The sequence below is a fragment of the Salmo salar genome, unplaced genomic scaffold, assembly GCF_965601325.2.
Source record: "Salmo salar unplaced genomic scaffold, fSalSal1 ptg000519l, whole genome shotgun sequence".
Taxonomy (NCBI): Eukaryota; Metazoa; Chordata; class Actinopteri; order Salmoniformes; family Salmonidae; genus Salmo; species Salmo salar.
Genome location: NW_027675407.1, coordinates 148,760 through 162,361, shown reverse-complemented (window position 1 = coordinate 162,361; position 13,602 = coordinate 148,760). Strand labels below are relative to the sequence as shown.

Genomic DNA, 13,602 nt, shown 5'->3' with positions numbered 1-13,602 from the left:
TTATTCTCACTAATCAATCACCACATTCCTGTCTTTGTATGTCTCAATAGTATTATTTAATTAAATCCATGTAAAATAATCTTTGACTGAATATAAAATGTGATCCTCAACTGCGTTTCCCTCCAGTCAGCAGACGGCGATGTGCGTCTTTCAGGCGATGCTGCCAGCGTGACGTATAATCTAGTGGACGGTTCTTCATAAACAGCTCGTCAACCACCTCGGTAGCTTGCTAGCCAACATAGCCGAAAGAATCAAGCTATTTATACGCTTTCGGTCTATATTAGCTACTGTGTTTTAGACACACTTCTGTCGTATCTACTTGTTAACCTATTTAATTTAATATTACGTTATTTTTTATTAGTCAGCTATAGTAGCTGGCTGGTTAAGTTAGCATTAGCCTAGTCGCTAATGATAGCTAGCTAGCTAACATCCCCGAACATGAGCTCCCTAAACTACTCCCCTCCTGTTAAAGAAGAGGAGGTCTGCTGGACGGAGACAGAAGCTCTGGGGCTGAACATTGTCGTGAAAGAGGAGAAGGAAGAGGAGGATGTTACAGTAAAACAAGAAGTAGAGGGTGAGGCTGTTACAGTGAAAGATGAAGAGAAAGACGTTTCAGTTAAACAAGAGGAAGAAGAGGATGATGCTGTTTTTGGAGTGAAGAAGGAAGGGGAGATTACTGTCACATTGAAAGATGAAGAGGAGGAGATAGGAGATCTGATTAACACCAGTAAGTACCGCCTTCAATTAGTTTTTAACTTTGGATATTCGGAGTTGGCTCGTCAATACCTCTTCAACGGAGGGTCCTGGGATGATGACTGATATGTCCAGAATCAGACGACGTAGAGACAAGCTACCCCTTGTTTTCTCCGTTCCGTTTCCAAAAAGTGACTTAACATATATATTTGAGGAGGGTCTATCTGCTGACCGCAGACTGGGGGGCCACGGCATGTAGTGATTTTAATGTAGTGATGTTTTACTACACACCGTGACCCCCAATAGAGCCATGTGAGAGTTGGGTTGGCTACACCAAAGATTATGGATATACTGACAAGATGTCTCTCCGTCCTGACAAGGGGAGTCGTTGTCCACAAAGCTGCACTGTGGGTTGTCTATCTCCCGCCTATCCTGTCTTTGGATTGGTGGATACATCTTATTATTGTAATCTATTGTTTATATTCTATGAGGGTTGTTGTCGTCAACCGCCTGTATTCAATGGAGAGAGATGCTAAGCTACTAGCATGAATATGCATAGCAATCTGGAGACAACTCCAATAGTGTTTTTATCAAAGTTGTCGGTATGTCACGTGTCCACGTAACAACTTAATCATTACGAAACTTCTGTTAGATCAAGTAAACCTCACGTAGCAAATAAGCCATTCATTTTGTTGTTGACCAAATTCAACACTTTCCACATTGGGTTGATAATTGTTTCCACTTGGATACAACCAACTGTAACCTACTGGCATGACCTAGAGAGATACAACCTACTGTAACCTACTGGCATGACCTAGAGAGATACAACCTACTGTAACCTACTGGCATGACCTAGAGAGATACAACCTACTGTAACCTACTGGCATGACCTAGAGAGATACAACCTACTGTAACCTACTGGCATGACCTAGAGAGATACAACCTACTGTAACCTACTGGCATGACCTAGAGAGATACAACCTACTGTAACCTACTGGCATGACCTAGAGAGATACAACCTACTGTAACCTACTGGCATGACCTAGAGAGGTACAACCTACTGTAACCTACTGGCATGACCTAGAGAGTTACAACCTACTGTAACCTACTGGCATGACCTAGAGAGTTACAACCTACTGTAGCCTATTGGCATGACCTAGAGAGGTACAACCTACTGTAGTCTACTGACATGACCTAGAGAGATACAACCTACTGTAACCTATTGGCATGACCTAGAGAGTTACAACCTACTGTAGCCTACTGGCATGACCTAGAGAGTTACAACCTACTGTAACCTACTGGCATGACCTAGAGAGATACAACCTACTGTAGCCTACTGGCATGTCCTAGAGAGTTACAACCTACTGTAACCTACTGGCATGACCTAGAGAGTTACAACCTACTGTAGCCTACTGGCATGTCCTAGAGAGTTATAACCTACTGTAACCTACTGGCATGACCTAGAGAGTTACAACCTACTGTAACCTACTGGCATGACCTAGAGAGGTACAACCTACTGTAACCTACTGGCATGACCTAGAGAGGTACAACCTACTGTAACCTACTGGCATGACCTAGAGAGATACAACCTACTGTAACCTACTGGCATGACCTAGAGAGGTTCAACCTACTGTAACCTACTGGCATGACCTAGAGAGTTACAACCTACTGTAACCTACTGGCATGACCTAGAGAGATACAACCTACTGTAGTCTACTGGCATGACCTACAGAGTTACAACCTACTGTAACCTACTGGCATGACCTAGAGAGTTACAACCTACTGTAACCTACTGGCATGACCTAGAGAGGTACAACCTACTGTAACCTACTGGCATGACCTAGAGAGTTACAACCTACTGTAACCTACTGGCATGATCTAGAGAGATACAACCTACTGTAACCTACTGGCATGACCTAGAGAGATACAACCTACTGTAACCTACTGGCATGACCTAGAGAGATACAACCTACTGTAACCTACTGGCATGACCTAGAGAGTTACAACCTACTGTAACCTACTGGCATGACCTAGAGAGATACAACCTACTGTAACCTACTGGCATGACCTAGAGAGGTTCAACCTACTGTAACCTACTGGCATGACCTAGAGAGATACAACCTACTGTAGCCTACTGGCATGACCTAGAGAGTTACAACCTACTGTAACCTACTGGCATGACCTAGAGAGATACAACCTACTGTAGCCTACTGGCATGACCTAGAGAGTTACAACCTACTGTAACCTACTGGCATGACCTAGAGCGTTACAACCTACTGTAATCTACTGGCATGACCTAGAGAGTTACAACCTACTGTAACCTACTGGCATGACCTAGAGAGATACAACCTACTGTAACCTACTGGCATGACCTAGAGAGATACAACCTACTGTATTCTTTCTACCAATTGATTGGTTGAAATTTTATGACGTGTATTTGTTCATATAGACACACCCCATGTGTTTAATAAAATCAACTGTATGTGCAGAACTTGAATTGAACTGATGCTTCAAGCATTTGATTAAATAATTAACACAAACAAATTACTTGAGGAAGCCAGAGGTCAATATAACCAGAAGAAAATAACCAATTCCCCACCTGCTGCTGGCCTTCGTTAATTCTGACGTTATGCTCCTGAAGTTTCCGGTAAAATAGGCAAACTTTTTCCATTTCCGTTTGAAGTGCCAATTTATCTTACCATTTCTACGATCTGCGTGCCAGTTATGAACGAGTTACAACACCTGTTTGGCTCCTCCACTTCCTGGGTCGGTGAAGTGAGGTATTACATTTAAGGATTAAATCATTTAACCTCTATGGGCTAGGTGGGACGCTACGTAACAGCCACTGGCAGCCTGTGGCGCGATTTTCAAAACCTTAAAAATCCTATTACTTCAATTTCTCAAACATATGACTATTTTACAGCTATTTAAAGACAAGACTCTCGTTAATCTAACCACACTGTCCGATTTCAAAAAGGCTTTACAACGAAAGCAAAACATTAGATTATGTCAGCAGAGTACCAAGCCAGAAATAATCAGACACCCATTTTTCAAGCCAGCATATAATGTCACCAAAACCCAGAAGACAGCTAAATGCAGCACTCACCTTTGATGATCTTCATCAGATGACAACCCTAGGACATTATGTTATACAATACATGCATGTTTTGTTCAATCAAGTTCATATTTATATCAAAAACCAGCTTTTTACATTAGCATGTGATGTTCAGAACTAGCATACCCCCCGCAAACTTCCGGGGAATTCGCTAACATTTTACTAAATTACTCACGATAAACGTTCACAAAAAGCATAACAATTATTTTAATAATTATAGATACAGACCTCCTCTATGCACTCGATATGTCCGATTTTAAAATAGCTTTTTGGTGAAAGCACATTTTGCAATATTCTAAGTACATAGCCCAGGCATCACGGGCTCGCTATTTAGACACCCGGCAAGTTTAGCACTCACCATAATCATATTTACTATTATAAAAGTTTGATTACCTTTTGTTGTCTTCGTCAGAATGCACACCCAGGACTGCTACTTCAATAACAAATGTTGGTTTGGTCCAAAATAATCCATCGTTATATCCGAATAGCGGCGTTTTGTTTGTGCATTCCAGACACTATCCGAAATAGTAAAGAAGTGTCGCGCGCATGGCGCAATTCGTGACAATAAAATTCTAAATATTCCATTACCGTACTTCGAAGCATGTCAACCGCTGTTTAACCTCTTGGGGCTAGGTGGGACGCTAGCGTGCCACCCGTGGTGCACTCCATCAACAGCAGGTGCATTTCAAGAGCGGCAAATTTGAATCCAAATAAATGTCAAAATTCAAATTTTTCAAAAATACAACTATGTTACACCATTTGAAAGATAAACATCTCCTTAATCTAACCACGTTTTACGATTTCAAAAAGGTTTTACGGCGAAAGCATAAATTTAGAGTATGTTAGGACAGTACATTTACAAGAGTTGTGTGTAATGTTTTGTCAAGTCAAAGACAGGGTCACCAAAACCATAAAACCAGCTAAAATGATGCACTAACCTTTTACAATCTCCATCAGATGACACTCCTAGGACATTATGTTAGACAATGCATGCATTTTTAGTTCTATCAAGTTCATATTTATATCAAAAAACAGCGTTTTACTATGGCATTGATGTTGAGGAAATCGTTTCCCTCCAATAACCGGCAGTCAAGTCAGCGTCACAAATTAAATAATTAAAATTAGAAAACATTGGTAAAATATTATATTGTCATTTAAAGAATTATAGATTTACATCTTTTGAACGCAATCAACTTGCCAGATTTAAAAATAACCTTACTGGGAAATCACACTTTGCAATAATCTGAGCACTGCGCCCAGAAAAATACGCGTTGCGATACAGACTAGACGTCATGTTGGGGAGATCTAAAATCGAAAATACTATGTAAATAATCCATTACCTTTGATTCTCTTCATCAGATGTCACTTCCAGGTATCACAGGTCCATAACGAATGTAGTTTTGTTCAAAAAAGCTCATCATTTATGTCCAAAAATCTCCGTCTCGTTAGCACATGATGTAAGCCAGCCGGACTTCTCGTCATGAACGAGGGGAAAAAATATATTTCCGTTCGTTCAAACATGTCAAACGTTGTATAGCATAAATCATTAGGGCCTTTTTTAACCAGAACATGAATAATATTCAAGGTGGACGAATGCATACTCTTTTATAACGTATTGGAACGAGGGTACCCAACATGAACTAGCGCGCCAGGTGTCTAATGGGACATCACCGTTCCATGGCTCTTGTTCGGTCAGATCTCCCTCCAGAAGACTCAAAACACTTTGTAAAGGCTGGTGACATCTAGTGGAAGCAATAGGAAGTGCCAAAATATTCCTAAACCCCTGTGTTTTTCAATGGGATAGGTTTAAAGTCAATACAACACATCAGGTATCCACTTCCTGTCAGAAAATGTCTCAGGGTTTTGCCTGCCAAATGAGTTCTGTTATACTCACAGACACCATTCAAACAGTTTTGGAAACTTTAGAGTGTTTTCTATCCATATATAATAAGTATATGCATATTGTAGTTACTGGGTAGGATTAGTAACCAGATTAAATCGGGTACATTTTTTTTATCCAGACGTGCAAATGCTGCCCCCTAGACCCAACAGGTTAAAATCAATTTTTACGCCATTTTTCTCGTAGAAAAGCGATAATATTCCGACAGGGAATCTCCTTTTCGGCAAACAGAGGAAAAAATCCCAAAGGCGGGGGCGGTCGGGTCACGCGCATAAGCCCAGTGTCCCTTGATCGGCCACTTGAGAAAGGCGATAATGTGTTTCAGCCTGGGGCTGGAATGACGACATTCTGTTTTTTCCCGGGCTCTGAGCGCCTATGGACGACGTGGGAAGTGTCACGTTAGAGCAGAGATCCTTAGTAAATGATAGAGATGGAAAAGAAGTTCAAGAAATGGTCAGACAGGCCACTTCCTGTAAAGGAATCTCTCAGGTTTTGACCTGCCATTTGAGTTCTGTTATACTCACAGACACCATTCAAACAGTTTTAGAAAATTTAGGGTGTTTTCTATCCATATGTAATAAGTATATGCATATTGTAGTTACTGGGTAGGAGTGGTAACCAGATTAAATCGGGTATGTTTTTTATCCAGCCGTGTCAATACTGCCCCCTAGCCCTAACAGGTTAAGGAATATATCCGAGTCTCACGCTCATCACCTGTGGAATGCGGGGCTTCCAGCGAGGTGTGGATTTAATAGTATGTTGTACCTAGTTTCCCTCCTTCAGGGAACAGTAATTATAGTCACAAATCAAATCAAATGTATTTCTTACATCAGCTGATATCACAAAGTGCTGTACAGAAACCCAGCCTAAAACCTCAAACAGCAAGCAATGCAGGTGTAGAAGCACGGTGGCTAGCAAAAACTCCAGAGAAAGGCCAAAACCTAGGAAGAAACCTAGAGAGGAACCAGGCTATGAGGGGTGGCCAGTCCTCTTCTGGCTGTGCCGGGTGGAGATTATAACAGCACATGGCCAAGATGTTCAAATGTTCATAAATGACCAGCATGGTCAAATAATAATAATCATAGTAGTTGTCGAGGGTGCAACAAGTCAGTAACACAAGAGTAAGTGTCAGTTGGCTTTTTCATAGCCGATCTTTGAGAGTATCTCTACCGCTCCTGCTCTCTAGAGTGTTGAAAACAACAGGTCTTTGACAGGTAGCACCTCCGGTGAACAGGTCAGGGTTCCATAGCTGCAGGCAGAATAGTTTGAACTGGAGCAGCAGCACGGCCAGGTGAACTGGGGACAGCAAGGAGTCATCAAGCCAGGTAGTCCTGAGGCATGGTCCTAGGGCTCAGGTCCTCCGAGAATTAGAGAGAGCATATTTAAATTCACACAGGACACCGGAAAAGACAAGAGAAATACTCCAGATGTGACAGACTGACCCTAGCCCCCCCGACACATAAACTACTGCAGCATAAATACTGGAGGCTGAGACAGGAGGGGTCAGGAGACACTGTGGCCCCATCTGATGAAACCCCCGGACAGGGCCAAACAGGTAGGATATTACCCCACCCACTTTGCCAAAGCGCAGCCTCCACACCACTGGAGGGATATCTCCAACCACCAACATACCATCCCGGGACAAGGCCGAGTATAGCCCACAAAGATCTCCGCCACGGCACAGCCCAAGGGGGGGCGCCAACCCAGACAGGAAGACAACGTCAGTGACTCAACCCACTCAAGTGACGCACCCCTCCCATGGACGGCATGGAAGAACACCAGTAAGCCAGTGGATTTAATAGTATGTTGTACCTAGTTTCCCTCCTTCAGGGAACAGTAGTTATAGTCATAACGTGTGGATTTAATAGTATGTTGTACCTAGTTTCCCTCCTTCAGGGAACAGTAGTTATAGTCATAACGTGTGGATTTAATAGTATGTTCTACCTAGTTTCCCTCCTTCAGGGAACAGTAGTTATAGTCATAACGTTATGCTTGTCATATGATGAACTTTAACTTAAATACTGGATCTTGCTGTCGGACAGTTTTTTTGTATATTCAGATCTCCGAAATGCTCTCTACCTACGTAACATTTAGTGTCTCCTTTTGTTACGCTGGGAAAACAGTTTTCATGGGCACAGAAATCCTAAATCATTTCAGTTTACTAAATCCAATGGTTCTAACCGAGAGTCACCTTAACTTTATTGACAACTCCCAAATGGATACTGTCATTAATGCGGTTCTTCAATAATTACACATAATACTTAATACTGTAGCTGTTTAGTTACAGTCACATGTTCAACTATCATCAGCTGATCCAGGAAATCATTTTCTGCATGCCAGTCAAACGTAGTTCTTCATTCATTACACCGGTAAAGACAGTTATGCCGTGCTCCACGTTGGATCCAACATCCCAAACAAATCGATATTTATAATGTGTTATTGTCTACTTGATTTACAGTAGGGTCTCGTTAGTCCGTTTGGAAACGGAGATACTTAGCTCATAATGTGTAGAGAACTGTTCCTTGATGGATAGGCTATTGTACAACACACAGAGCTATTTTCCTTTATTCAGGACATTTAGAATGACAACACATTACAGAGTAGCCTAGTGGGATTATTCACAAAATTATCTGGTGATCAGGTTATGAATTGTCATGACAAAGACATTTTAGTCTCCTTGTTTCACCTAAAATATTAAATGATTTATAGTCCTAGGTCTATGTTGTTGTTAGGTGAAGTTATGGGTCCTACAGTAGGTCTATGTTATTGTTAGGTGAGATTATAGACCATTTTGGCATACACTTAGTGGACAAAACCTCATTGTCAGGCTGATGTCAGGCTGATGGAAAACTAGCCAATGAGCATTTTACTGGTTGAAGTCGTTTTTAAATATAAAGTAGTACATTTGACAATAACACAAATATTATATTAAATCAGGACATTCAAACGAGCCTTACAATTATAATCCAAAGTAGTGTCAAATGATGATAATAATCATAATCAACCTGGAAATGGAGGCTATTTTTGCTGTCAGCCTATGAGAACTCCCCTGAGTTTCCCCCACGGTGGTGAATTAGTGAATAGACACAGAGCTTAATGTGAGTTTCCTTGAGTAACACTCCTGATCTAGTGCTGTAATATTCAGAATACATTGTGAAAACTAATCTTTGCTCACCATTTGTTAAATATATATTTTTTTTCACCCCTTTTTTCTCCCCAATTGGTACTTACAGTCTTGTCTCATTGCTGCAACTCCCATACGGACTCTGGAGAGGCGAAGGTCGAGAGCCATGCGTCCTCTGAAACACAACCCAACCTAGCCGCGCTGCTTCTTGACACAATGCCCATCCAACCCGGAAGCCAGCAGCACCAATGTGTCGGAGGAAACACTGTACACCTGGCGACCTGGTCAGCGTGCACTGCGCCCGGCCCGCCACAGGAGTCGCCAGTGCGCGATGAAACAAGGATATCCCTGCCGGCCAAACCCTCCCCTAACCCGGACGACGCTGGGCCAATTGTGCGTCGCCCCATGGGCCTCCCGGTCGCGGCCGGCTGCAACAGAGCTTGGACTCGAACCCAGAATCTCTAATGGCACAGCTTAGGCCACTTGCTCACCATTTTTGCTCCAGGCAGATATACTACATCCATAACTAGCGGTTTCTGCATTAGCAGGGAGGTGTTTCTGCAATCAAATTGTGTGCGCATCGCCCTTGTCGCAATTTTAGCAAACACAGAAAGGTGCCTATATTTGAGAACAAAAGTCGCCTGGCACACTGCTTAGGAGTTCAACACCTTTTACTTATTTCTAGTTACTACTAATGTGAAAACAAGACTAAATATGACTATTGTTGCTCACTTGACTGTCTTAAGACAATTGTCAAGTCATTTTAACATTCATTACAGACGTCAATTGTTGTACAGTATCATGGCTACGCTGTTGGCATCACCTTTTTCAGTGGATTTCTGCTGTTGTGAGCCTTTAACTATCTGTCTGACTTGTTCACACAGGTGAGAGACGTGACTATCATGGATCCTCTGGGGAGCCTCAACATCATGATGCTGACGAGTCAGAGAAGAGTCTGTCCAGATTCTATCACCTCAAGAAACACCAGCAGAGACCCACAGGGAAGAAATCTATCTGCTGCTCTGACTGTGGAAAACATTGCAAATCTTCATCAGAACTTAAAATACACCAGCGAACACACACAGGAGAGAAATCTCACCACTGTTTTGATTGTGGGAAGAGTTACTCAAGTTTAAAAGCACTAAAAGTACACCTGAGAATTCACACTGGAGAGAAACCGTACAGCTGTACTCAATGTGGGAAGAGTTTTACTCAGTCAAGCAACCTGTTATCACACCAGAGAACACACACAGGAGAGAAACCTTATAGCTGTGATCAATGTGGGAAGACTTATATTTCATCTTGCCATCTGAGTAGACACCAGCGAGTACACACAGGAGAGAAACCTTATAGCTGTAATCAATGTGGGAAGAGTTTTACTCGGCCAGACAGCCTGATAATACACCAGAGAACACACACAGGAGAGAAACCTTATAGCTGTGATCAATGTGGGAAGACTTATATTTCATCTTGCCATCTGACTAAACACCAGCGAGTACACACAGGAGAGAAACCTTATAGCTGTAATCAATGTGGGAAGAGTTTTACTCGGCCAGACAGCCTGATATTACACCAGAAAACACACACAGGAGAGAAACAATATAGCTGTGATCAATGTGGGAAGAGTTTTGCTGCATCTGGCTCTCTGACTCTACACCAGAAAACACACACAGGAGAGAAATCTTTCCACTGTTCAGATTGTGGAAAAATATTCTCAACTTCACAGAATATGAAGAAGCACCAGAAAACACACACAGGAGAGAAACCTTATAGCTGTAATCAATGTGGGAAGAGTTTTACTCGGTCAGACGGCCTGATATTACACCAGAGAACACACACAGGAGAGAAACCTTATAGCTGTAACCAATGTGGGAATAGTTTTTCTACATCTAGCTATCTCACTATACACCAGAGAACACACACAGGAGAGAAACCTTTTAGCTGTAACCAATGTGGGAATAGTTTTTCTACATCTAGCTATCTCACTAAACACCAGAGAACTCATACAGGAGAAAAACCATATAGCTGTACTCAATGTGGGAAGAGTTTTTCTACGTCTAGCTATCTCACTATACACCAGAGAACACACACAGGAGAGAAACCATATAGCTGTACTCAATGTGGGAAGAGTTTTTCTACGTCTAGCTATCTCACTATACACCAGAGAACACACACAGGAGAGAAACAATATAGCTGTAGTCAATGTGGGACAAGATTTTCTTGGCTAACCAGCCTAGTATCACATCAGAGAACACACACAGGAGAGAAATCTCCTAGCTGTGATCAATGTGGGAAGAGATACTCTGATAACAGATCTCTGATTAAACATCAGAAAATACATGAAGGAGTTGTTTCATGATATCAATGAAATAATGTCACAATGTAGAATGTTTTAACATTGTAGAAGGAGTATTTTAATGATGTCACAATGTAGAACCAAAAAGAGCTGTGTTACACTTACCACGTTGGTGACGCACTTGAATCAAAATGCAACACTTCAAAATGTAGCTAGCTGCTTTCTACAAATTGTCCTCTAACCAGGGATGTACACATTATTCCCAGATTCCGTGTGCTTTTTGAGCTGTTCGTTTTAACAGGACGTGCAACTTCATCTCCCTCCTGTCACACAAATGATTTTAACATGATATCGATGAGTTATGACAAATAAGTGTTGTGTTCCTTTGTTTAGCGACCCCTACATTTAAATGCATCACTCCAAAATGTAGCTGACTGTCTTCTGCAGGTTGTCCTCTAATCAGTGAGGTAAAATATATCTCCCATTTCCATGTGTTTTGTTTAGTTGTTAGTTTCAACATCACGTACAACCTGATTTCCCCCTAATTTCCCCCTATTTTATAAGGAGTAACATGATTATTGTGGCAGATGTTTGTGTATATAGCACATTTTATGTTTTCAATATATCCCAAACTGTTTCTGCATATTGGTTATTGATTTGGACACGTTAAAACTGTGTTTTGACATTGGGGATATCCCATCTAGCAACATGTCATTGAAAAGACATTGAAAATATGACTATGCAACCAAATATTTCATATTTACATTTCATGATCAGATTTAGTAATCGATTTATTGATGATATTTATTCATGCAACCAACTGACAATTTTTGGTACAATTATATTGACATTGTTGCCCTGCTTTTAAAATATCAGGGTTCATTCTCAGATGTGCCAACCCAAATGTACTAGAGCATGACATTGGGGACTGGGCCCCGATCCAACAACATGCCTATCTAGTGAACCCTGAAAAGGGAGAGAAGCTCTGCAGTGAGGTGGAAAGTTACTATGGATATTGCAGGAGTTTCCTCTTGAAATCAGACATGTCTGTGGTGAGGACAACTTGGTTGCTGATTGTCTCAAGGTGGGCAGTCAAAAAGTTTTGTGTTTAGACAGTGCGTTGCCATGGATCACAATGTATTTTGACTGCACGTTTTTCCGTATTGGAGATGAGTTTTGTTTGGGCTCGTTCCAAGGGGACGAGAGTTCTAGAAGCTAGTGAGTTTTAGGAAGACGAGAGTTCTAGAAGCTAGTGGGATTTAGGAAGACGAGAGTTCTAGAAGCTAGTGGGATTTAGGATTCTATAGAAAGAAAAAGGAGAAACAAATAATACTATTGTATATTATTATTTAGAAATACGTGTTTTTTTTCTTGTTTTTAATTGTTGACATCCAGTAGACACCATGTTTATATTGGTGAAGGTGAAGCATTGTAGTTGATTATAATGTGAAATGGAAGTTGTTTTCTGTTGGTGGTGAGCAAACTTGTCCAAAAGAAATATAGGATATATTTGTTGTCATAAGGTGTTACAGGCTTTGGTTTTTCCATTTATGTTTTGAGGTTGGACGTTAGCACGTCTAGCCCGTTAGCCCGTCTAGCCCGTTAGCTCGTTAGCACGTCTAGCTCGTTAGCCCGTCTAGCTCGTTAGCCCGTCTAGCTCGTTAGCACGTCTAGCTCGTTAGCCCGTCTAGCTCGTTAGCACGTAGGACGCACTGATTGGTGTCACCTCGTTAGTCAGTATGTGTTACACCTGTGCTGGCTTGTCCATCTCGTTAGTGGGAAGGTGTTTCACCTGAGCTGGTCCAGGTTCTATTTAAGAGTGTCTGGCCCAGTGCTCCAGTTGTCTTGATACATGTGGAGAGTCAACACCTTTAGTTGCTCCACCTTTTTGGTTTACTTCCTGTCTTTAAGTTTGGTGTGGGTTTTTCTTTTGTTTTCCTCTTCTTGGGCAGATTTAGTGGGCCTCATGGTGGGTGTCTTTTAGGTCCCAGTTGTTGTTACTAGTCAACTTCCAGTGGACACCCCCATAGTGTCTTTCAGAGCCCCTCCTAAAAACATGCTTATATTTTGGGTTGGATGTTGCATCCAATTAATATTTTAATCAATGGATTTTCCTTAGAATGCTAATTCGTCTTTCAGTTGTTAATCTTATGTTTGTTGTGGTAAATATTTCTGTTTATTTTCATTGTTTTATTTTTTTCCTGTGAAGCATCCATGTCTGAAATGTGTTGTATAAATAAAGCTTGATTTGAACATATTGCAAAAGAAATTAACATAATGACTGACAATCAACAGACTCTTGCAAAACCAATACGTATCTTGGTCCATCTTATTATGAAAAAAGTATAAATTCAGTATATTTCCCACTATGTCAAAATAGTGCTGGTATGTACGTTTAGTATCACTTTTCAACCAACCCAGTGCATTTGTTGAAGATAAATGTTTAATTCAACAATATGTCAAAGGATTCAACT

The 13,602-nt window shown here is 41.3% G+C and overlaps 1 protein-coding gene across 1 annotated transcript; it reads left to right on the top strand.

Annotated features, from left to right (window-relative positions):
- Positions 1 to 202: 202 nt before the first annotated feature.
- LOC145876210 (uncharacterized) lies at positions 203 to 13,385 on the top strand. Its single transcript, XM_082971998.1, has 2 exons — positions 203 to 727; positions 9,717 to 13,385. The coding sequence occupies exons 1-2, from the start codon at positions 439 to 441 to the stop codon at positions 11,189 to 11,191; spliced, it is 1,764 nt and encodes a 587-aa protein (XP_082828124.1). The 5' UTR covers positions 203 to 438; the 3' UTR covers positions 11,192 to 13,385.
- The last annotated feature ends 217 nt before the right edge of the window (positions 13,386 to 13,602 follow it).